The following is a 24,030-nucleotide window of genomic DNA, read 5'->3' as shown; positions in this document are numbered from 1 at the left end:
AAAGAACTACGATTCAGTATTTCACTCAGCTCCATTAGAGCCACAAAGGATGTTTTTTAACGGAAAAAAAGCAAGAAGTATTTAAAAACTTTCAAATTTCGCGCCACAGTGACGTGTTATGAGCAAGAATGACGTCATACGGGGCAACAATAAAACATAATTTTCAGTGCGTTAACTGCACGTTAGCATTCAAGTGATGCGGTCAAATGGAACTAGAGGCCCCATTACAGACGTCCAGTCATCTGTCGTCGCGACAGGTCAGTTAGGTGGCCGCCAATCGCACAAACAAGGTTCCGTGACGTCATAGAAAAGTTGCGGGAAATTGGCTAGGGGTCGCGACTGCCTCACACGTTTTCTTTAATATCTCCGTCATTTGTTCGAAGATTGCGATGATATTGGTATCATTGTTATCGGGACTAAGCAGTCTTTCTAATAAACCCAACTTGCATTTTGTCTTCATGGCTCCTTTAAGGACGGCCAGTCTGGAGGCTTGAAATTTGAATGCTGTCATGATGTTATGGATAGTGATTCATCTTCACAGCGCACAAATAACGGAAAAAAAGTGGAGGACAACACTGGACAAGCCCTTATTTGGTGTAATCCTCCCCTTTCTCCCGTTATTTGTGCGCTGTGAAGACGAATCTGTACCAACTAACCCGGCTTTCTACGCTACTTCAGTGGTAGTTATGCCAGTGGCATCAATACGAACGGCTCGCTTTAATGCAGAGCCGTTGCATTAAACGCTTAATTCAACACTTTTCATACGAGTTTATTCGTTTCCGAAACCGTCTTGCACACAGCAGATGAACCGCACTGCGCACTGTATATGAGGTGTACAAATGAACATTGCGTTTGAAAGTGGGCATGTTTATTTTTAACCGTTTAGGTGTAAAGCAAGGAATGGTCGTAGTTTGTAACGCGCCTCTCCTCCACTTTTGATGCGCTAAGCATCGCACAGGACAACGAATAGGGCGACATTCCCTATTTTAAAGTCATCCCTAACTAAAAAAACTAACCCGTAAACTTGCGCGTATGAGGCTACGGGCCCAGCCGTTGGTTTACTCAGCTCTGTTGACAAATTACTAGAAGCGACATTTATTGTCAACAAAATGCTCTCCGAGGGAGCAGTTCGCTTCCGACCTCATCACGGTGAACGCCGTGGCAGAGGCAAAAAACACGCTCTGCTGAGAGGTAATAAATGTCGCTAGATTAATGTGCTACGCGTTTTTCGGTTGGTTGGCTTCCTAATATTGGCGCTTACCCGTGCGGAAAATTAAACGCGTGTGCTTTCATCGCCACGCCGCTTCCACCAACACGTTTATTACCGTCACCACTCATGTGTATACAGTAGGTGTTCACCGTATGTACAGTGCGTACCGACCGCAAGCTGTGGCCATGGTCGCTTACCAACGCGAAGCGTGGGCTTTGGCTGGCGGCCTCGCCTAGGGACTGCGACTTGGGAAGCGAGGCGGCGCTGTAGTGCAGCGGGCTGCGACGCGTTAAGAATTCAACTGAGACTGCTGGAGAGAGAGAGAGCGAGAGTGAGAGAGAGAGATGGATGGATGGATGGCGTTTCGAATTGCATGAAAGTGACTGGTGGCCGCTTGGCGCAGTTAGGTTCGAAGCGTACGTTTCAAGCGGTAGAATTCCATTTAGCGAGTTTCATTTAAGGAAAATGGGAAGGCGATGGTAGGAAGGATAAGGCGAAAGAAAGTGGTAGTGTTTCTAAGCCTCATTCTGCGGAGAGACTTGCCGCATACTCGAAGCGCACGCGGCGGGCGCCATCATAAGATCTATTCATAAACGTCTCTGTTTAGCAAGGTAAACGCCGGCTCTTGTACCTGAAGAACGCAAGTTGGTGCGTTTTATTTATTTATTTATTTATTTATTTATTTATTTATTTATTTATTTATTTATTTATTTATTTATTTATTTTATTGTTCATTCATTCATTCATTCATTCATTCATTCATTCATTCATTCATTCATTCATTCATTCATTCCGAGTTACGAGAGGAGCGGCAGCAGCGGTGGCTCCTCGTCTCCCGACGCCCGTGGCGCCCGTTTCCCCAACGCAAGTAGAGTTTGGGAAGCGAGTGCAGAGCCGACTAGGCGCAAAAGAAGATGCAATGGGGATGGCGGCGACCAAATGCCGATGCAGGTCCACAACGAAATGAGCGAGATTGGCTGCCTTCTAAAACAAGCAACGCTACCACATACACGGTTGGAACGGTGTGCGAGAGGAATGCGAGAAACGTCGCGTTGTGGGCTTCTGAAGAAGCAGCATAGCGTGCGCATCTGCCGTTGTCTCACGTTCACGAGAAAGAAGAATGAGATGCTCATGCACTCCCAATAATCCACCAAGGGGTGCTCAATAATTTTCCTACGTGCCCATGCGTCTTCATTCGCACGAGTTATAGATGCCGCAACGTGAGCGGCAGTTCGTAGAAGCAAAATAATTCAACTGATGTGAAGGTTTTTTAGATGCGACGCTCAGAGCATCTCTTGTCGGCGGCCCTGTCCTTCCTGCGTGCGTCCGTTGTCCGCGTGCGTCCGTGGTTATCCGCCGCCACTCTCCCCCTCTCCTCTCCGATAGCGAACACTCTCTTGCTAGGGGCATTGGATTGGCTTGGCTTGGCTTGGCTTGACTTGGATTGGATTGTATTTGGATTGGATTGGATTAAAGTGGATTGTGTTGGATTGTGTTGCGTCATAGCCGCGGCACTCTCTCTCCGCGGTCTCCTCTCCTTCGGGCGCGCTGCGCATATAACCGGTGTGCCGCTCTCCGGCGGCCTTTCGGTCGACGGTTGCTCTCCGCTTGCGCTTGAACCCCCCCTCAGCGTCGCATCCCACCAAGGTTACCGCGAGGTGAGGTGGGCGTAATTTTTTAATTAAAATTGACTGATTATATTTCCTGGCAGGTGTTTCTACGAGATTCATTAGTTATATCCTTCACATCACCTAAGGACCCCGCAGATGAGTCTCTTGACCTTTCCCTGCGTCAAAATTGTTGCGCAGGATAAATATTTCTAGGTGGTGGAAAATATTCCCTAGCCCTCCTCCACTACGGCGTTTCGTAACCCTGGTGTAGCTTCGGCGCATTGAATTTCACAACGAATATTCTCAGCTTTTGATCTCCCTTTTCTGTTAGCGCACGCTATGAAACAACAACAAAGGTAATAAAACGACTTGCGATGAATCCTTTCCCGACGGAGGCTCTTCACTAATCTCCCCGCTGTCATTACCGTTATAATGAGATGGTGGGTGCTGAATATAGGGCTTCACGTGGTGCGAAAACCGCGTCCTTTTATCGTCGTGCGCAGCTAATAAACGCTTATTTGTCGCCTTTAATTTGTCACGCCTGGTTACATTTCGTGGCGGAAGAGACAGGTCTTGGAGCACATCTGTGTAATTTTTTCCCTATTACGCGTTTTTTATCGTCTGCAGCGTGGCGAAGAATAGAACACCTATTAATGAACTTTACGAGTGGGCTGAAGCATAGAGTTTCATACTAATATGCGCTAGAGGGAAATCTGGAGCCAGTGTGTAGGCGAACGGTGCTTTAGCGAGCGTGCCATAATGTACTAGGTTGGAACGTTCCACTTGTACTTCGCATGGCTCATGAACAGGATGAAAGGTTATCTGTGGCCGAAAAAGAAGCAAAATTATTTTAAAGGATTCTGTAAGGCTGTTTGTTTATTACAAAAATGAAGATATAAAAAAGATATATTTGTAAAGGACTATTTAGAAGCTTCATGCAAAATGTGACCGTTTTGTTGATTTTTGCTTCAAAAGCAAAAAGAAGTCATGTGGCTAGCCAAGCCAAGTACGAGAAGAACATTGCCAGCTGCTATGACTGCGCCCACGACGGCATACGATAGCAGCGGCAGATTTCCCTCAAGTATATATTACCGCAAAGTTCCGAGAGAATGCCCTCCCCCGAAACATCGCCCACCCCCTTTAGGGGTGAAATATTCAATTTACTAAAAGACCCCAAACATTGCCGACCCCCTAATATTGATGGCTTTAGCGCCGATGAGTGAACAAAATAAACGCGAATCACCCATTCATGTGTTGATACGGTCAATTATTGGTCTTTTCCGCACTTGACCCAAAAGTTCGCCCATCTCGTATTTTGGCTTGATATCTCCGCAGTTTTGGTTGGCGGTACGGCCACTTTTTGTAGTTTATCTCACACTGACGCGAAAGTTTGCCCATCCCCTATTTTTCACTTATCTCTAAATTTAGGGTGGGCATTCTCTTTGAAGTTTACGGTTGTATGAAACTCTATGGGCTGAAGGACATGAGCCCGTTTACAGGGTAAAGATAATGTGTTTACAGCTACAGCGTTTTTCTACAGTGACGGCGACCGGGCAACAACAACTGCAACGGCACTTTTTCGCAAAATGGGGCATTTAAGGCTTTCCCCTTAAAATGTGAAGGAGTTGTTCCAGGTATGCGAAAAAAAAAAAAAAAAGCCTCAGACGTCGTGTACGAGACTGACAGTGCCTTTTCTTGTTTTGTATTTGACGTCGAGTTCTTTTATCCTGTGCAGATCAACGATGCAATGGGCAACGAATGGCCTTGGATATACTTCATCAGCCTCATCATCCTAGGGTCGTTTTTTGTCCTCAACCTTGTTTTGGGTGTCCTCAGCGGGTGAGTACTCCCACTGTGTCTCCTTCGTTCACCCCCGGTGGATTTGAAACGTTAAATTGAAATGGAACATTTATTATGAGGCGCTTTCAGCCAAGCGCCAACGCATTCGTTGTCTGTGTCTCTCCATTAGGATTTGTACGGCACCAAATATGTTTTCACCAACTGGAATGAGCATACGGCAGACATAAGAGCTTCTTGCATACAGCGGGCTCCTAATCGGATTAAAGGTTTTATAATCTGCTGTATCTGCTCAGCGATCCTCACAGAAAGCCTGGTGCATTCTTCACCCCTTAGCAATATCGGCCGTTTCTCCAGAAGCTAATGACAGTGACGGCGCGAGCTGTACAAGTTAACCAGAAAATGGCTCAAAGGAGGGGCACCATGCGAACGGCAAGCACGACGACCCACAGGGAGCATTTCTTATTAACTTTACCGAACGATCGCACTCTAGATCTGCGTGTAGAAATTAGTTTTGGTTTCGGCGGTTTGATTGCTTTTGGAAGCTCAAAGGCATATATGAGCATGATTTCGAAGGGGTTCGCGCGTTACCGAATACTTACTCACTCAAGGCTTGTACTCACAAGTGCGTGAGCATCCACGAGAAAGCGCTCTCTCACGACTCATCTTGAAAACAGGGGCGGAAAGACGTTGATTAGGAAAAGAAATACACAGGACGACACCAACTCGCCCAACTTTCCATTCTGTTAGACGAGAAAGCTATCCGTCCGCAGTCGCTTGTCGCGCGGCTCAGATTTTCAGTGTGGACGCGTAGCTGCTCACTCAGTATTGCGTCATACGTAAGCTTTCGTACAAGAGAGTGCGGCTGAGTTCGAGTAAGTACCCCTGAGCCGATGTCTCAGTATGAGCTAGATAGGTAAAAAAGTATATATAATATAGATTATAGGCATATATAATATAATACCTTGTACGTACGAACTTTTTTATGCTCCCGACATGAGCCGTACATTTAGCCAAGAGTTAATCATGATGATGACGATGGTGATGATGATGATGACGACGCCAATGCGTCGTGTGATACCCGCACGGACAAATGCTTGTTGAAAGCAGGCGCACATCACATTTTGAGATTTCGAAGAATAGGGGTTTAAGAATACCATCGACGTGCGGTTCTTTTATTATTCCACGTTGAGCTGTGGTGCATCGTTAGCGTTCATCCACTGCTCCTTATGCGTGGTGTCTGCTGTTCTCCGCAGGGAGTTCTCCAAGGAGAGAGAGAAGGCCAAGGCCCGCGGTGATTTCCACAAGCTGCGCGAGAAGCAGCAAATCGAGGAAGACCTCCGCGGATACCTCGACTGGATCACGCAAGCGGGCAAGTGCTGACGTTGCCTCTTCTAAGCACACGAATTTTACCGTCTTCCGTGCACTCTGTATTATAGCACGACCCCGCGCACACACCGTGATTGGCGCACGTAATTACTCTGTGTTCCACTTTGAGCGCACAAACACGAAAGACTTGTGAACACTTGAATTCAATGAGTTGAACGAGATGCACGCGTAAACTGAATTAGAAAGCGGAACTTTACGGCTATTGAAGGTCAATTGACATCTGCAAGTAACAGCTATCTAATCTTGTTGTTGCTTTTATTTATCTTCGTATTGGCAGGCTTCAGTTGTATTCAAACAAACTTGAATATGGGTTTCACTTTTTCTGAAATTCTAGGACGTATTGAAAAGCTTTCTGAAGATCAACTATAAAACCTTACGGTACTGCTATTCTGGGAAGATAGTTTGGGCTTAATGCAATGTTTTCGCGCTACAGCGCTGCTGCGGCAATCCTTACGAAAAATTGAAATTCAGCATTAATGACTAGGGGACAGCTTTGGTTGAATAAATTATAACGAAAGCTCGTTAATTCGAACCTAAATACTTCCAATTTATGGATAATATTAACTGTACTATTTGGTCCGACCAAGTATTCATTTTAGTCTATGTATAAAGTAACTCGTTAGTTGGGGTCCGAGTAAGCTCCGGCTCGGATAATTCGAACTACGCGCAAGTGACCAGGCTCCTTGGCGCCTGGCACACGGCCAGAGAAACGCGCCCTGTTTCTGCGCACTAGTCTGCGTGGGAAGGAGAAGGCAAAATTGGTTTAACTCAAACTAAATCTCACACGCCGATGTGGCTTTCCGGTACATTCGTTCATTAGAAGAAACAGGAAAAGTGCACACTTTCGCCTTGTGAGAGAGAAAGCAGGCTGCAATCACGGGCTTTTTCGAGCGTCAAAGTGTACACTTGCTCCAGTGCTTCCCAATCGCAGTGTACTGCTGTTGTTATGGTGCACTTTCGTTAGTTCGAACTTTCATTAATTCGAACGGAGACGGCGTCCTCTTGCGGTTCGAATTAACGCGCTCTCACTGTAACACTTCACTGACTATCGGAAACGGCGTATGCGATTAGTAAGATGGAACTTAGGAACGCAATATTTGTATAAATTAGAAGTAAGTGGTAGCTATTCCATTCCGTTTAATTTAGTTTATCATTTTCTCATCTATAGCACCAGTTAAGAGTTGTTCAGTGAGATTGGAGGGAAGACTCTACAGTCCCGAATATCTGCCTCTCGTACACTAATGGTCCCCTGCGCCATTGCCCTTACTACTCTTTCTTGCACGGTGATCTAAAATGTGGAGAGAGTTAAACAGTAATAAAGTGAGATAAGGTCCCCGGGGGAAGGTAAGGATAGGGGGAAGGGCAAGGTGAAAGTTCTTGCTATGGGCACAGTTCCCCGCAGGGGGCACCTTGTGTACTCAAGGTGTTTTGGTGAGTAGCGCCACCACGGTCCCGAGCTCCGCAGGGGTGCCTACTGCCGTAGGCACTTGGTGTCTTGCAACACCACGGACCCGAGCACATGTGGGTTGGACCCACCCACGTCCCGGCTGTGCGTGGCTTTGCCGTGTCCGGGGAAAAGGGGAACCTGGTGGCTGAGCCAAAGTTGGGGTTGTTTTGGACCTTTACGGCCCCCCAGCAGCGGCAACACGCCACTTCGGCCCCTGCTTCTCGCAGACGGTGCCCCCGGTCTGACCCGCCCGGGGGGAATCAGCCAGTCGCCTTTTCCTGTCCTCCTCTCAGCTCTTTCTCTTTCCTATTTCCTTTCCTAACACTGTCCTGTCATCTCATTTCTTCCTTATTTCTAAGTTTTTCCAGGCGGCGAGGGTTAATCCTGTGCAAAGACGTCACCCTCGATCCCGAGCATAGGATTATAGTGGCAAGGTACGGCTAGCGTGTTAAGTCACGTTCCCTTGTTGGGCTCGGTGGTGGGCGGCCGGCCTTGCTACCGAATGTACACCATGTATTTATGGCTTCTTTTTCCATCCCAAGAAAAACTGATCGGTCCCTGAAAAGGGGCCGCACCGAAGTACTTAGCATCAGAGCAGCTCCACCTGTCGAAACCTTTAACAAATACCTTGTGGTACACTCTGAAGAAAATGCACCCCTAGCAAAAAAATCGGTGTTCCTCATTGCAAAATGCCTCGAGAACATCGTTGGGAAAGACTACCATGCAAAAAAACTTGCCTCAGGTGACCTGCTGGTAGAAGTACAAAGAAAAAACCAAAGTGAAAACCTCCTGAAACAGGACACCCTGGCTCAACTAAAAGTGACGGTCACGCCACATCGTAGCCTAAACACAACCCAAGGCGTCATCTCTGAACGAGAACTACTGCATGAGAATGAAGACGATCTCCTCGAAGGGTTCAAAGACCAAGGCGTAACAGCTGTGCGGAGGATAACTATACGTCGCGCAGGGGAGGAAATCCGAACTAAACACATTGTTCTGACTTTCAACCGTCCAACACTTCCCGAATCGGTCCATGCTGCATTTATTTCCTGTCCAGTGCGTCCATACATACCTAATCCGCGAAGGTGTTTCAAGTGCCAGAAGTATGGCCATGGAACTCTGTCGTGCCGTGGCCGATCCATCTGTGCTCACTGCGCAAGCACTGACCACACCAGTGACGATTGTAACAAGCAACAAGTGAAATGCCCAAACTGCAGTGGACCACACTCTGCCTTCTCACGCGCATGTCCATCATTCAAAAAAGAAAAAGAAATAATCCAACTGAAAGTCACTGAGAACCTAACGTTCCCACAAGCACGCCTGAAGCATGCCTTGCTATCGGGCAAAAGTTACGCAGACGCAGCTCGCCGGGGGGTGGGGCGTCGTCTGGTAGATGCGGGTACCCAGTACAGCGAGGCTGACCTGGTCCCGTCGCAGCCCCCCACTCAGCAGCAGAAAGTCGCTACCGTGGCTTCTGCTGCTGCACTCCGACCTAGTGCTGGGCGAAAGGCCGCCAGCACGACTCCTGTCCAGGTCAGCGATGTTGACCTGGCCTCGCCTCAGGCACCTGTGCAACAGCAGAAGACTGCTCCTGTGGCTACTGCTGTTCCAGCTGTGCCCAGTGCTGCGGCCACGGCCTCTAGCACAAAGTCTGGTTCCGACACTCTTTCAACTTCAGAAACCGCGGTTGAGGCCATGGATGTCTCTCCAAGTACGTCTGCTCCTGAGGCATCACAGGAGCGCCGCGGTGCCACAGGTCGTGGCAAACCGACCAAACCAAAGGCCAGTAAAGTCGCTGCCCCTGGAAATGACCCCAAAACCTAAGTGAACCTGCTCAGAAGGGCCCCGAAACACGGCCTGCTAAAAAGAGGGGAAAAAAACATGATCCAGAACATGATCCTTTTTTCTCTTTTGCTCATTCTCATGGCTGCTGAAAGTGTATGTACTGGAATTGTAGGGGGTTGTTAAGAAATCTAGACGATATTTATGACATCCTCACCAATCACAAACCACAAATACTGTGTCTCCAAGAAACACACCTGCGCCCATCACAGACAAACTTCCTAACACAGTACATTGTTTACCGTAAGGACAGACAAAATTGCATCCAGCCGTCTGGTGGTGTGGCAATAGTACTCCAAAAATCTGTGGCTTGTCAGTACCTCCAGCTACAGACGTCACTCGAAGCTGTAGCTGTCAGAGCCATAGTTTTTGGCAAACTAGTGACAGTTTGCTCTTTATACATTTCACCCGACTATCGCCTTTCCAACGTCGAATTTGAAAACCTAATCAATGAACTACCTGAACCTTACATCATAACCGGTGATTTTAATGCTCACAACCCCACCTGGGGATCTGTGCGAGCCGATGCTCGAGGGCGGCTCATTGAAAGGTTTCTCACGACATCCGGATGTTGCATCTTTAATAAGAAACGCCCCACATATTACAATTCCACACACCACACATACTCAGCAATAGACCTTGCAATTGGCTCTGCAATCTTACTGCCTATGCTTGAATGGAGTGTATTTAACAACCCGTATGGCAGTGATCATTTTCCTGCAAAACTAACTGCTTTAAACAATGACTCTCAAGGCACAGAACCACTTCGAACATTTAAATTACAAGCAGCTGACTGGAAAACATACAAAGAACTTTCCAGGCTACCCCCTACAACAATATGCCATTTAGATGTTGAAGCAGCAAGTTCACTGATTACAGCCCACATTCTTGACTCTGCTCAGAAAAGCATTCCAGAGACTACTTTTAAAACTCTCCCAAAACCCAGACCATGGTGGAATGAGGACTGCGCGCGTGCACGGTCTGAACAGAACAAGGCATGGGCACTTTTACGCCGCTATCCCACGGCCGACAACCTTCTCAAGTTTAAGCAGGCAAAAGCTAAAGGGAAGCGTACGCGACGTATGGCAAAAAACGAAAGTTGGACCAGGTTTATATCATCTATAAATTCTTATACGGATTGTAGGAAAGTCTGGACTAGAATAAAGAAGCTAAAAGGATACAAGAGTCATCCTATTCCCCTAGTAAGTAGTGTGGGTAACTCAGTAAAAGATCAAGCAGATGCTCTTGGGAAACACTTTGAACATGTATTCAGTTCTTCACATTATACACAAACATTTTTACAGCATAAGAAGGCAGCAGAGCGTCAGCCCCTTCGTGTGAACCAACGCTCGAATGAGGGATATAATGCTCCATTTACAATGCTTGAATTGATGAGTGCACTCTCGACATGTGGTGCGTCAGCCCCTGGAGCTGACCGAATCAGCTATGACATGATCAAACACCTACACAGTGAAACCCTGCATGCAATACTCTCTCTCTTTAACAAAATATGGCAAACAGGTCGTTTTCCAAGAACATGGAAAGAGGCTATCGTTGTACCGCTTCTAAAAGAAGGAAAAGAATCCTGTCTTGCTGCGAGTTACAGACCCATCGCCTTGACGAGTTGTTTATGTAAGCTGCTCGAAAAAATGATAAATCGGCGACTATTGTACTTTCTCGAGTTTAATGGTCTGTTAGACAAAAATGAGACAGGCTTCAGGTCTGGAAGGTCAACTACAGATAGCCTGGTTGCATTTGAATCATATGTGAAAGACGCCTTCATCCATAAGCAACACTGCTTCTCTGTGTTCTTTGACATGGAGAAGGCGTATGATAGAACATGGCGATACGGTATATTGCTAGATTTGCAGTCATTTGGCCTTACTGGTAATATGCTCAACGTTATTAAGGACTATCTCTCTGATCGCACATCTCGTGTTCGTGTGGGTAATGTGCTGTCTAGAACCTTTGTTCAAGAAAATGGTGTACCGCAGGGGGGAGTACTGAGCTGCGCACTTTTTCTTGTTAAAATGAGTTCACTAAAAAATGTTCTCCCACGAACTGTCTCATACTCCACTTATGTTGATGACATTCAAGTTAGTTTTAAGTCCTGTAATTTATCGATATGTGAACGCCAAATCCAGTTAAGTGTCAACAGACTGGTTACATGGGCTGACAAGAACGGGTTTATGTTTAATGCTGATAAAAGTGCTGTTGTGGTATTTTCCAGGCGGCGTGGTGTCTATCCCCCTCCTTGTATTACATTACAAGGTCAGCCCATACCAGTAAAAAATGAACACAAGTTTCTGGGTATTTTACTTGACCACAAACTCACATTTATACCGCATATTAAATTACTAAAAATGAAATGCCTGAAAACGATGAACATTTTAAAGGTACTATCGCATCAGTCATGGGGAACGGACACAAAGTGTCTGCTTTCACTTCTAAATAGCCTAGTAAGGTCAAGAATTGACTATGGATGCATTGTATACCAGTCTGCAACCACAACAGCACTGAAAATGTTGGACCCAGTATACAACTTGGGGCTTCGCTTGGCAACAGGTGCATATCGAACAAGCCCCATTCCATCCCTTCACGTTGAATCTAATCAGTGGTGTTTGGAATACCAGCGCACTTACACAGCTCTGATGTATGCTGCAAAGATTACTTCTATGAAGGAACACCCTTTGAACGCAATTATGAAAAATAACACTAATAATAAACTTTTTGAAAATCGACCATCCATAGCACCACCCTTCCCTTTGGCAGTGTCACGCCTCTCAAAGGACCTACAAGTTCCTCTTGCTGAAGTTTACTGCACCTCCATTAATGAGTTGGTTGCTCCGTGGGACATTTGCCCAATTCAGTGTGACATGTCTTTCAGAGAACTGCAAAAGAAAAACGTGCCAAACTTCGTTATTACTCAGCACTTTCTGTCACTCAGGGACAAATACAAGGCAGCTGAATTCTACACAGATGCCTCGAAGACTTCTGCAGCGGTGTCTTGTGCTGCAATTGGCCCCATATTCACTTTGTCCAAAACAATGAACACGAACACTAGTATATTTACTGCAGAGGCATATGGTATCCTGCTAGCTTTGAACCACATTCTCCAAAACAAAATTAAGAGCTCAGTTATATACACAGACTCACTGAGTGTTGTTACAAAGCTTTCATCTCTGAAGGCTAGTAAAAACCCAACTTTTAATGCTGTTCTAAGAGCTCTGTACTCGGCTTATAGTCTCAAGCTTGCTGTCACAGTGTGCTGGGTTCCGAGCCACTGTGGCATTGCTGGAAATGAAGCCGCTGACCAAAGTGCTGCAGTTGCTGCCCTTCGTGAAAGCATAGATATTAAGCTGGTTCCATATGAAGACCTCAAACCTTATGTGAGAAGGAAGCTGCGAGAGCACTGGCAACAACAGTGGGATAAAGAAATAAGCAACAAATTACATGTCATTAAACCTAAAATTGAAAAACCTCCCTCTGAGAAACATGCTAGATCAATAGAAGTGGCCTTATGCAGACTTAGAATTGGCCACACACACATCACACACTCATACCTTTTAACAGACGCAAACAAGCCACAGTGCCATCGATGTGGGGGTCAGCTTTCTGTCCTTCATATGCTTATTGAGTGTGACATGTGCATCATTGAAAGGAAACGTCATTTTAATGAAGCTTACACATATAACATTCCCTTGCACCCTTCACTATTTTTATCAGACCATCCAATGTTCCCATACAAAAAAGTTTTTAGTTACCTAGCAGATGTAGACTTTTTAAAATACATATCATATAGACCATAACCTCACCTGTGTTCATTATGTGTTTTAAAACAGTGGTGGAACCTGAGACTTTACACCTTAGGTGCTTGCACTCACTGTTTTAATATGAACCTATACACCATTTATCTTAGTATACTCACTATGCTTTAATTATGGCCCTATACACCAACCCCCTGAGCAAAGTTTTTTAAACTAGTGCCTCCTTTACAAATCTTTATCATCTCTTTCATCATTGTCATGGCGCTCTTTGCCTTTGTTGGCCTTGCGCCATTAAACCCAAAATCATCATCATCATTGCTATGGGCACAGTTGGTCTTGGGATCTTATGCTAGACGTTTCACTACGCACTGCGTTATCTAAACCAGAGAAATAAATAAATAATAGTCCCCGGGCTCATGTCAAGAACTACTCAGCTGTACTAGGTTCACGATGGTACTGGTACTAGGTACTCCATGGTAGACGTAACTGATGGGTTTAGGATAGATTACATCAACACTTAAGCCCTCACAGCTATGCTTTTGATAACATAATTGCTGTTTTATTTCACGAAAAATGAAAGACAGGACTAAATCTTTCCTTTAAATTCTGCTTTTTTTTTCACCGCTTTCCAAAGATTGCTTGAATCTGAGCATACCTGTCCCTAAAAATGTAGAAAGCACTCAGTCATACAAACGTACCTTTAGAACTACGAAATAAGTGATATCACTAACTGGCTTTTATTTGTAGAACGCGGAAAAAAACACGTGTCGCGGTTTTTTTTAAGAACGGAAACAAAACGTTTTGATTGTTCATTTAATGCACCTCCCGTACCGTATACCTTGAAGTGCCGTCGCTGTACCGGGACAGTGTTGTCTTTGCTGCGCGAGTGACGTCATCGATCTCTTCCCGCAGAGGACTTAGAGGCGGACGACAAGGAGGCGGCCGAAGACAGGCTTAGTAAGCACATCCACCTTGTGTACCCTGCCTTGCACCGTTTGAGTAGAGCCTTTTGTGGCCGAGACAAGGCCCCATTTCTGTGACTGTTTACACTTATTTGTGCATTCTTGTTTTTTTTTTGCACGGAACTGCATGATTGCTCCGTACACTTAGCCTGTCGCTTGCTCGTGTCGCTTGTTTCGGCAAGCATATATGTAGCGCTTAAAGGACGGGCTTTTGTGGTGCGTGTGCCGAAGGCAGTGTTTGATGACCCTACTAGTTTGTCAAATGGCCCGGAAGAGGCATAATACACCCTCTTTCGCTGTTCAAAATTACAACCAAAGTACGACTCCGCACGGTAAAGACAGCTATGTGCTTTGAGAGATCTCCGGGGGATACGGTTAGCTGTAATTGTACTTTTATGGTTTACGACAGACGCTTAATATATGACAGGGTGCATGGTCACAATAAGCTGCGATGAGAAATTAAACGCAGAGAAGTTTCAGCGCAGTCTTCGCCCACTGATGTCACAGATCATTTCAAAAATTATTTGGTTTTTACCAGCGAATAGAGTTCGGAAATACAACTGCTTAGTCTTTTGCAGCAGTCAAGCTCCATGTGTTCCTTAAAAATGCAGATATTGTATTTCTGATATTCTTTGTAATTGTCATTGCGGAATGGTTTTTGCTGGAATATATATGCGCATGTTGCGGGAAAATGCGCTTGTTGTCCTTTCCGTAGTCATTTGTCCATGTTGGCCTTTAAATATATTTAAATATTTCAGAGTATATTTTCGAGTATTGAGTCAAGTTAAAACATCACATTAAAGTGCTCGCTTTGTATGTGCAAAAATGAGTTTTGCATGGGACAAATGGCTGGACCATGCACTTGGGAAGCATTTCTAAAATTCTATAAAATAAAAATGAATTTAGGGTTTTTTACCAACGCCATCTTTGTAAATGAACTATGAAGACAGCGATTTGTAGGAAATGTTTGGTGACCTCGTGCTCACCAAAGCCTTCGTTCTTCGAACTAAAGAAGTCCAACTTGAGTAAAGCTCTATAAATACAAAGCAGCGTTTGACACCAGACGTGAAAGTTTATGGCTCCGTAGTTATCTACTTTTATTCTTAGAGTTCGCAACTTCGTGTAGTTACGGGGTCAAACGGAAGCAATCCCTTTCGCCATTTTTCTCCCGTTGCCTCGCGCCAATAAACCAGTCACTTTATACGTTCTGCCGCGCATATTTCCAATTCAATGGTGTCGATCATTCAGTGTGCTAAGGAATGAGAACAAAAGTTAAGGTTGCAACGAATGGAAGAAAACTTGAACAATGATAAATTAAATTTATTGACACCGTATATAGAGTACGCGATGCCGGAAACCGGCATTAAGAGCTTTCTCAAATGACAGCTTGACAGAGCAACAGCCTCCGTTTAGCACGAGCACGACCCAACGTAAAACGTCCAATGTTTCGGATAACATAAGCAAGAAGTTAAAAAAAATGAGTAATTACTATAAATATCACCTGAATGAGGTTTCTTGCGCCAAAAATAGCTGCAAAACTGATAAGACAGCTATTCTGCACACACCAAAAAAAAAAAAAAAGATACGTATGAGCTCGTTAGAAAACGCCATGCCCTGCGCAAAAACTATGACAGAAACCCGCTAGGAAGTGGGCTGGAGCACTACAAATCGAATAGTCGATACACGCCAACGTGAAACTAAACAAAAGAACGAAATGTTGAAAGTTGTTATCAAAAATTGGAGACAACTTACAAGAAGTATTCTAGGAAGAAATTGGTAGAAAAAATACAGCAAAGAACAAAAAAAGTACACCGACATACATATTGCAACTAGCACACATCAGAATATTCGAGAAATTATGCTGTAACTGGATCGTTACTTGCATAAAAGGAACGCACTGTTTTGAAGGTGTTGCTTTCCAGCTGATTTTCAGGTTTATGTAATTCAATTAGTAGCCTTGTAAGCCTGTTTTTTAGCATATGTCGCCGAAATGTTCTAGAAGTTTTCATCTCCCGAATTTCGTAGTTTCGCGTTTTATAATTCTGGGAATTTTTTCGTGTTGGCAAGTTCACTTGGAGGCGAAGTGCTGGACGTTGCAAATCAGAAGTCGAGGCTATGAGTAGGACAGGTTTAGATGCAAGGCAGAGTAGTTCCTTTTTCTAATAACTTAAATAAATGGGCCCCTAGCAAAAACCTATCATGGTACCGTTTGTATTGCTGTAGGTGAAGGAAGCTTTAACTTTGCACTGTGTTGTATTTGGTGTTATATTGTCGGAACAGTTGTGCCTGTGTCTGTGTGGAACCTGTGTGTGTGTGCATGACTTTTCGAGTCACCAATGTGCATGGATCGTTCGAGCCTGTATGAAGTGCACGGCTAAATTCGAATGCTGCATGCACTATCTCATTAGTTTCCTCGTAAAGTGGAACATACACCAAGTTTAGGGCGTCCGAAAGTCCGACGTAGAAATGATGGCACCAGCGAAAGCAGCAGTTTTGAATCACGCTTGGCACTGTGGAACATTTAATTCGATTGCCGAGCTGTATCGCGACGTCCAATCAGATGATCTAGAAACGTTCCATCGAGTTGCATGCTAAAATGTTTGACGACGTGGTGAAATCTTTGTGGCCTCACCAAACGTGCAATTGAAGCACGTGTTAAGGATTGATTGATTGTAGGGTTTAACGCGCCGACGCAACGCAGGCGATGAGGCACGCCGTAGTGGAGGGCTCCAGATTAGTTTTGATTTCCTGGGGATCTTTTACGTGCGCCGAAATCTCGTGCACACGGGCGTTTTTGCTTTTCGCCTCCACCAGAAAAGCGGCCGCCGCGGCCGGAAATCGAACCTGCGACCTCGTGCTCAGCAGCGCAACACCTTAGCCACTGAGCCACCACGTAGGATCACGTTTTAAGGAGTCCGACGCCGCAGGAGTCCGAGGATGTATTCTGGGACGACTGTGGTGTCCAAGAGCACATCAGCAGTTACGATTTTGCCGCAGATCTTTGACGTAAAAGAGAAAACAAAATGGATTGGAGGCCGAAGCTCACAATTTGTTTTTGTGCAGTTGCTGTATGATATTTTGTGCTACACTGGAGCGCACTAACACTGCTGGGTTAAGCGCTAGAACATTAGTAGCAATGGCAAGACCCGAAGAAAAATTCCGCGCCTGTACATAATGTTCACACTGTTACGTGAAGTCTCGTGCAGCTATGTTTATATGAAGCAAGTCACTCAGGTCACTCTTGTTTACAGTAGGTGCTCCATGCTGGCTTACGAGAAAGGCTGTTTTTACCCGTTCGAAGCCTATGAGTCAGCTCTAGAGTTACTGTTTCTGTAGCATCGCTAAAGTTATTATTTCTGGCCCAGTTTTAGTAAAAACAAATTCATAGGTAATTATACTTTCACGTTTTGTGATGGGTTTAGCTACCGAACTTTTTTCATGCGACTATCAACATCACTCTATGTTTTTGCATATTTATACTAGAGACACATTACACCGCCAAACGTAAATACACTGTGGCATAGGATCGTCCCAGAAGTCATGAGATGCCCATAAACGGTACCATTACACCATAGAGAGATTCTCTGGAAGAAGCCATTTTGAATCTACTTATAGAGGGGCGGAGGTTTGAGTTGTGTTCGTTTTGGAAATGTCCATTTCGCGTCTATTTCAATCTTGACGTAGTTGAACTTGCCAGACCTCTGACCAATGATATCCACAGAAATCGACTTCTGGCATTTCTTCTTACGTCACATCCGGTCGTTTGCTTTCAGCCAATCAAGGATGGGCACTTGAAACAAACATGAATTCGATAAAACTGACAGTTCCGACCCTGATCATGCTTCTAATTTGAATATTGACTTGTTACTGAATTTCTGCAATTAATGAGGTTGGTTAAGAAGACTACTTTCAATACACGAGAACGTTTTCTAAGTGCAGATCGGGAGCCGTTTTTCAGGATGCTCGCGTTCGTTTTACTCTGAATCACCCGTGTTGAAGTGTGAGTGGCGTGTCTATTAACCCATGCCGGGGGCGATGCAGCGAACCAAGACACGGACCGCGAGCAACAGCGGGAAGGGGACACGACGAGCGGCGACGTCGTGGTCCCTTCCTGGTGGACTTCCAAGAGGTAAGCAGGGGACTACACTGCCTAATGAATGTCTGAAGGGCTCGCGTTGTGCATACACCCGCCAAATTTTAGCACGAAAGTATTTTATTCCCGGATACACGAAGATTTCGCTGACGTCATATCCGTCACGGAAGGGACGCCTGTACAATGAAGCAAGCGGCCTGCAAAGGGTGCACCCCTGCGAACAAGGTCTTCTTGCGGGGAAGCAACCTTTAGAACCAGAGAGCACGTTATACTTAGGGTTGTTCGTTTTCGGGTTTCATATTTTAGCACGAAAGTGTTTTATGCCGGTATACACCAAGATTTCACTGACGTCATATCCGTCACGGAAATGAGAGAGAGAGAGAAAACGTAAAGGAAAGGCAGGAATGTTAACCAGGCTATGGCCTAGTATGCTATCCTGCACGAGGGAAAGGGGAACAATGAGGAAAAAGAGGATAATCGTCACGGAAATGACGCCAGTACACCTCTTCCGAAGTGACCCGCCAGCAGGACGTCGCTCGCCAAGCACACCCACAAGACAGCCGCCGACCCACAAATTATGCTCTGCTGCACATTTCGCTGTACATTTCACTTTCGTGTTTTACTGATTCCTACGACAGAGGAATCAACCAGAGTTTTTTTTATCAATATTAAGGGAGCGTCGACCGTTCTGGTGATCCGCGCCGTACGGCGGAGCGACGCAGCAGACTCGGCGAGAGTTCCCGCATGCGCACTAAGCACTGGCTGTGACGGCTGTCGTCTGCTAGGCTGTTCCAAGAGCAGAAAGCTGTCTGCGCTTTTTTTCCTGTGCTTGCCACACTGCCCTCCAATCAGCCACTAACGGGGCAAAGAAGGGAAGTGAAAGTGACTACAATACCATCAGCATAGGCATTCCGCGAGCAAACCTCGAACGGTGTGTTTTTTAGCAATTTATGAAATATTGCCGCAACGGGCCTTGTGTGAAAAACAGTGTGATAAGGGAAGGAAACAATTCGGGCCTGCACACAGCTCCTGGAAGAGCCTAGCAGACGCCGGTCGCCCCAGCCAGGGCTTACTGCGCATGCGTCAACTCTCGTCGCGTTGGCGGTATCACTCCGTTGTACGGCGCTGATCAACAGAACGGTCGACGCTCCCATGATATTTACAAAAAATTGGGCGGGTAAACATAAACACTGTGAAAACAGGCCTGCAGCCACCGCTGCGCGTGTGAAAGCACGTGTCAAACAAGAATAGCGGAAACGAGGAGTAGATATAAAAGGACTTGGTTGTTGGCTAGTTGGCACATGACTGATAAAGAAATAAAACTGGGCTCGTCCTGTCTCCCTATTGTATTCGTCCTCGTTTTTCGGGCAGTTTTACTTTTTTTTTGTCAGTGAGGTGTAACTATAGCCACGTACATAACCCGACACGGTGAGATAGAGGGAACTGGCGCGTCTTTATTTCTTTTAGGCTCGGTTATAAGCTCGTCGCACGCATTCAACACCACTTGAGTTTTATGATCGCTTCAAATAGATTACACTTTGTAACGTTAGGGCCGTATTCCCGAGCAGTGTATCCGTTGTGGTTTTAGGGTACGAATTTTGTGTGGATTGATTACTTGCGAAGATGCACCCTGACGACAATGGGTGCGACCATTTGTCACAGTCAAATTGCCTTTCAAAATTCAAAATTAGGGAAAAGGCGAACTTTTCAGTCGGGCCTTATGAAATTGTTACATGAGCTATGTGCTGTCCCATCCCACATCTTAATGCCCAATTTCTCTGGGTGGTGTTAAAAGTAATCAGATTGATCTTAAACTAACCTGTAAGCAACATGTAACATAAGGGACTGACGCCACAGAACACCACGGTATCCCGGAAGCAAAACCCTTCTCTGGGGTCTTTGCCATTGCGACTGTTTCCCTCACCGAATCGTTGCCATTTTGGCTGCTGGCAATTTCGTGGGTGGTAGTTAGAAGCGCGAATGCAGTTATAAAAAGTGCAGCCGGTGCTAACGTGATGACACTCCTAATACCCCAGAATCGTGTCCTGTACATTCCGCATAATCCGTACGGGGGCTTATTTCGGACCTTTGCAATCGCCTCCTCGCAGCAAGCAGCTGAGTCGGACCAATCGGCGGCTCCGGCGGGCCTGCCGGAAGGGCGTGAAGTCGCAGGCCTTCTACTGGATCGTCATCCTGCTCGTGTTTCTCAACACGCTCACGCTGGCCTCCGAACATCACACGCAGCCACCCTGGCTGGACCGCTTTCAAGGTACGCTGTCACTTTGGACATCTCGGTAGGCAAGGAGCTGTACAGCTGTGTTGGCCCCCTTCCCGCATGATGCACTTGGACATAAAAATTGAACAGTATACAGGCTGTGTGTGGACACCCAAAAAGGTGAGAGAGCGAGTTTTTAAATATGCAACAAGCTTTAATAAAGTTTCAAGTATGGCACATGCGGTATAGCACATATACCTGGATGTTTGCTTTCCGACGCCTCGCGCTACAGAACGCATCGCATTTCAAAGACACGTGGAATCTTGCGAGTTCTTGTTCGCAGACATAAAAAGTACACGGAACCCTAGCCATGGAACTTTCGCATAAAATATCTTCATTATGATGAAGGGATAACCCACATTATTAGGGACATCCGCGGCTTTCTAACAAAATGCCGCGGATGTCGCTGTCAGGTTACTCTAAATTAAGAGTTACTTGATAGCCCGAAGTGGCGATGTCGATGACTTCGGGGCGGCAAATAGGTCCACTTCCTGTGGTGATGTCACTTTGGAGGACATGCTCAATCTTACCGAACCATTAGCACGACGCTGTTTCCCTTCCCTGCACTGACGTCATACCAAGCATGGTGAGCAGTGGGACTTTTCGAGGATATACGGCGTTCTTTAATAGCAAACTTGAGTGTCGATGAAGAAAACAGCAACGAATTACAACTCGACGTCCTGTCCTTACTTTATCTGTTTCGTTCCGGTCGTGGCTGTAAAAAAAGTGCCACTAGCAAAATTGAGTTTCGATGAAGAAAAAAGCAACGAACCACAACTCGACGTCCTGTCCTTACTTTATCTGTTTTGGACCGGTCGTGGCTGTAAAAGAAGTGCCAATTTTGCTATGTGCAGTGAGGTAGTGGAAGTGATGCTAATGCATTGGTGAGGATGGTTCCCCCCGCCTCCGGGACGTTGCTCAAGTCATCCTCGGGAAGGGCGCTCGACCTGCGCATATGTAGTCCATGACAGCAAAAAGAAATTGAGAAAAACACAGATACATTGTACGCTTTTCGATTGTACGCTGTAGGCTTTCTAATAAACCACTGGTGGTTCGAAATACTTGAATTCATCTTATAAGGCACCCAGGAAATTTTGATTGATTGTGGGGGTTTAACGCGCCGACGCAGCACAGGCGATGAGGCGCGCCGTAGTGGAGGGCTCCGGATTATTTTTGACCACCTGGGAATCTTTAACGTGCGCCGCAATCTCGTACACAAGAGCGTTTCTGCGTTTCGCCTCCATCAGAAAAGCGGCCGCCGCGGCCGGGAATCTAACCTGCGACCTCGGGCTCGGCAGCGCAGCGCCATAGCTACTGAGCCACCGCGGCGGGTGACCCCGGAAACTGCGAATAAAGGCTTCGGGTCACAAAACTCAAACTCAAGATTTTAAATCAGACACCCATTAAATTATTGCACTATAAGTGTTTCTATATACTCATAAATACTTCATCACTTTTTTTACATAGGCAGACTGAGTTCAGTAGCCCGCCATCATTGATGTCTGCCATGACCTCTTCGGCTGTGCAGATAACTCTATGGATTTGTTTGTCGGGCACTGTCCGTCAAGCTAACGAGGAAGCGCTGCTGGTAGGGTGACAGGAAAGTTGCTGCGCACATCAAAAAAATGTGTGTGATGCCTAGACGAGGTGGCGTATCGATAAGGGGTAATGGCTTTACCCAGAGGATAGCACTCTTGCAATTCTAGAATCTCTCCTGTATTGGGCCTGATCCAAGGTGTTTCCGCTGCTATGCCGCCACTGACAAGGGGTCACTCTGGATCGCCCTTGGTAGATAAAGGTTCTCGGTAAGATCGATACTAAGTAAAGAGAGAGAGAGAGAGAGAGAGAGAGAGAGAGAGAGAGAGAGAGAGAGAGAGAGAGAGAGAGAGAGAGAGAGAGAGAGAGAGAGAGAGAGAGAGAGAGAGAGAGAATTTACGGTGCAAAAAAGCTGTACGTGAACTGACAAAGGCTATTGATTTTCCAAACCCTTGCCTAAGGTTCCCAAGCTGGCATTGATACTGCTGAATGTTACTTGGGCCTAATGTTATTTAACGTCTTTTATGACGACGCGCAGCTGGATCGGAGGAAGGTTCTTTCGTACTGTTGACCCTTGCAGAGGGCGCAGCATCATGCCTTGCGGCTCGGACGCGAGTTCACACGAATCGCCGCAGTTGCGCTAAGGAGAGCGGCCCAGCTAATTGTTGGGGTTGTGAGATTTTATTCTCCGCGCCCGGGTCATAAAACCGGCCATATCACTACGTCTTGCTGAGTTTACCCGCTTTAGCTTGAATCTAGCAGACGCAGTTAGAGCAGACACTGCGTGCGTAGCAGGTTTTCTTGTGTGAGAAAACTACTGGTACAAAACGCGCATGCGCCGTAGGCGCCTGGACAGACGAACGGGCACACGGCGCTTTGTAGAGCACGCGAACCTATTGCGCACGCTGTACGGTGCGATAATAAACACTTTGCAAGCAGTGTAAGTTAGAGAGCGCCGTGACGAGCATTTTTCGGCAGTGGGCGCAGACCATGGCACCGACCTACGAGTTGGAAAGGCGCTTGCTTGGGCTGGGCGGAAATGACATCGCGGAGAAAACGTCGGCGCAGCGCTTTCGACAATGGCCTGGCGGCGAAGTCGTTAAAAAGGGGGCCGTCGGAAGCCGTTCCGTAAAGGAAACGCCGTAAGCTGACGTCTCTTTTCGCGACTTGATGTCTATCGTACAAAGGAGGCAGGATGGAGAACGGGGTAGTACCTTTGGAAAAGTTTGGAACCAAGTGAGCACTTTGCGGCACAAACGAAACAAAAAGCGGTTTTCAGTCGAGCAAGAGGTTTCACGCAAGTAAGCTGACGTATCTTTCAAGTTTTGCTCAGATTATCGTTTTCATATGGCCTTACCCGCGGGCCTTTATGAGTCGGAAATATCACAAAGGAGTTTAAGTTAAATGGAATCGCATTTCTCCATTAATGACACCTGCTATCCTCGCTTTTGTAAGCAATAGGCTCACCTTCTAGCTGCATAGTTCCTGGAAATTCAGAAAATCTGCACATTTAATCAGCACTTAATTTGATGCTATGAAATGTTGAAAACAAGTAGTCTCACTGGAAAAAATGGCCGTGTATTTGCATGCTTCTTCTCAGACGGCATCGAAATTAAGTTGCAGACAATTCATCGAACGTCATTACATCCAACGCCACTTTATAGAAGCCGTTTCATCAAACACAGTTTCATCGAACGACGTTTTGTGGACAGACTTTCCATCGAAAACATTCCATTGAATTAGTTCACCCGGTTGTACACCGTGGGGTCTTCGGCGTACATGGACTATCTTCCATCGTCAGGCTGATTTCTTTATGAATTCAGTCGTTGTATTCGAGCGTATGGCCAAGACTTCTTGTCGGGTGTAAGAACTTTGACGCTTCCACCAGATACTCGTGATTATAAAGTGCTTAATTATTAATTGGTGCGCGATCTTTTATCGTTCAAGGTGACCCGTTTTAATGCGGAAAGAACACTACGCATTTGTTTCGTTCAAGCGTATTTCCGAAAATTTCCGAAATTTCCGAAAAAAGGGGGAAGGCAAGCCTCACTTTTTTAAGGACTTAGTAGGTGCTCTTCCCTTCTGGTATACGGTTGCAAGGC

At 46.0% G+C, this 24,030-nt stretch overlaps 1 protein-coding gene across 7 annotated transcripts in view; it reads left to right on the top strand.

The window, feature by feature from the left end:
* LOC144158632 (muscle calcium channel subunit alpha-1-like) overlaps window positions 1-24,030 on the top strand; it is a 649,353-nt gene that overhangs the window by 521,829 nt on the left and 103,494 nt on the right. For all 7 annotated transcript variants that reach the window (XM_077689654.1, XM_077689653.1, XM_077689656.1 and 4 more), the window contains 5 exons: window positions 4,556-4,659; window positions 5,874-5,989; window positions 13,975-14,019; window positions 18,066-18,153; window positions 20,226-20,386. In XM_077689654.1, coding sequence (XP_077545780.1) covers window positions 4,556-4,659; window positions 5,874-5,989; window positions 13,975-14,019; window positions 18,066-18,153; window positions 20,226-20,386 — 514 coding nt within the window. The remainder of the gene's footprint in view (window positions 1-4,555; window positions 4,660-5,873; window positions 5,990-13,974; window positions 14,020-18,065; window positions 18,154-20,225; window positions 20,387-24,030) is intronic.

The sequence above is a fragment of the Haemaphysalis longicornis genome, unplaced genomic scaffold, assembly GCF_048455015.1.
Source record: "Haemaphysalis longicornis isolate Haplotype H1 unplaced genomic scaffold, Haemaphysalis longicornis Haplotype H1 scaffold_10, whole genome shotgun sequence".
Classification (NCBI taxonomy): Eukaryota; Metazoa; Arthropoda; class Arachnida; order Ixodida; family Ixodidae; genus Haemaphysalis; species Haemaphysalis longicornis.
The sequence above is the reverse complement of the archived record's forward strand: the minus strand, read 5'-3'. Positions and strand labels throughout refer to the sequence as shown.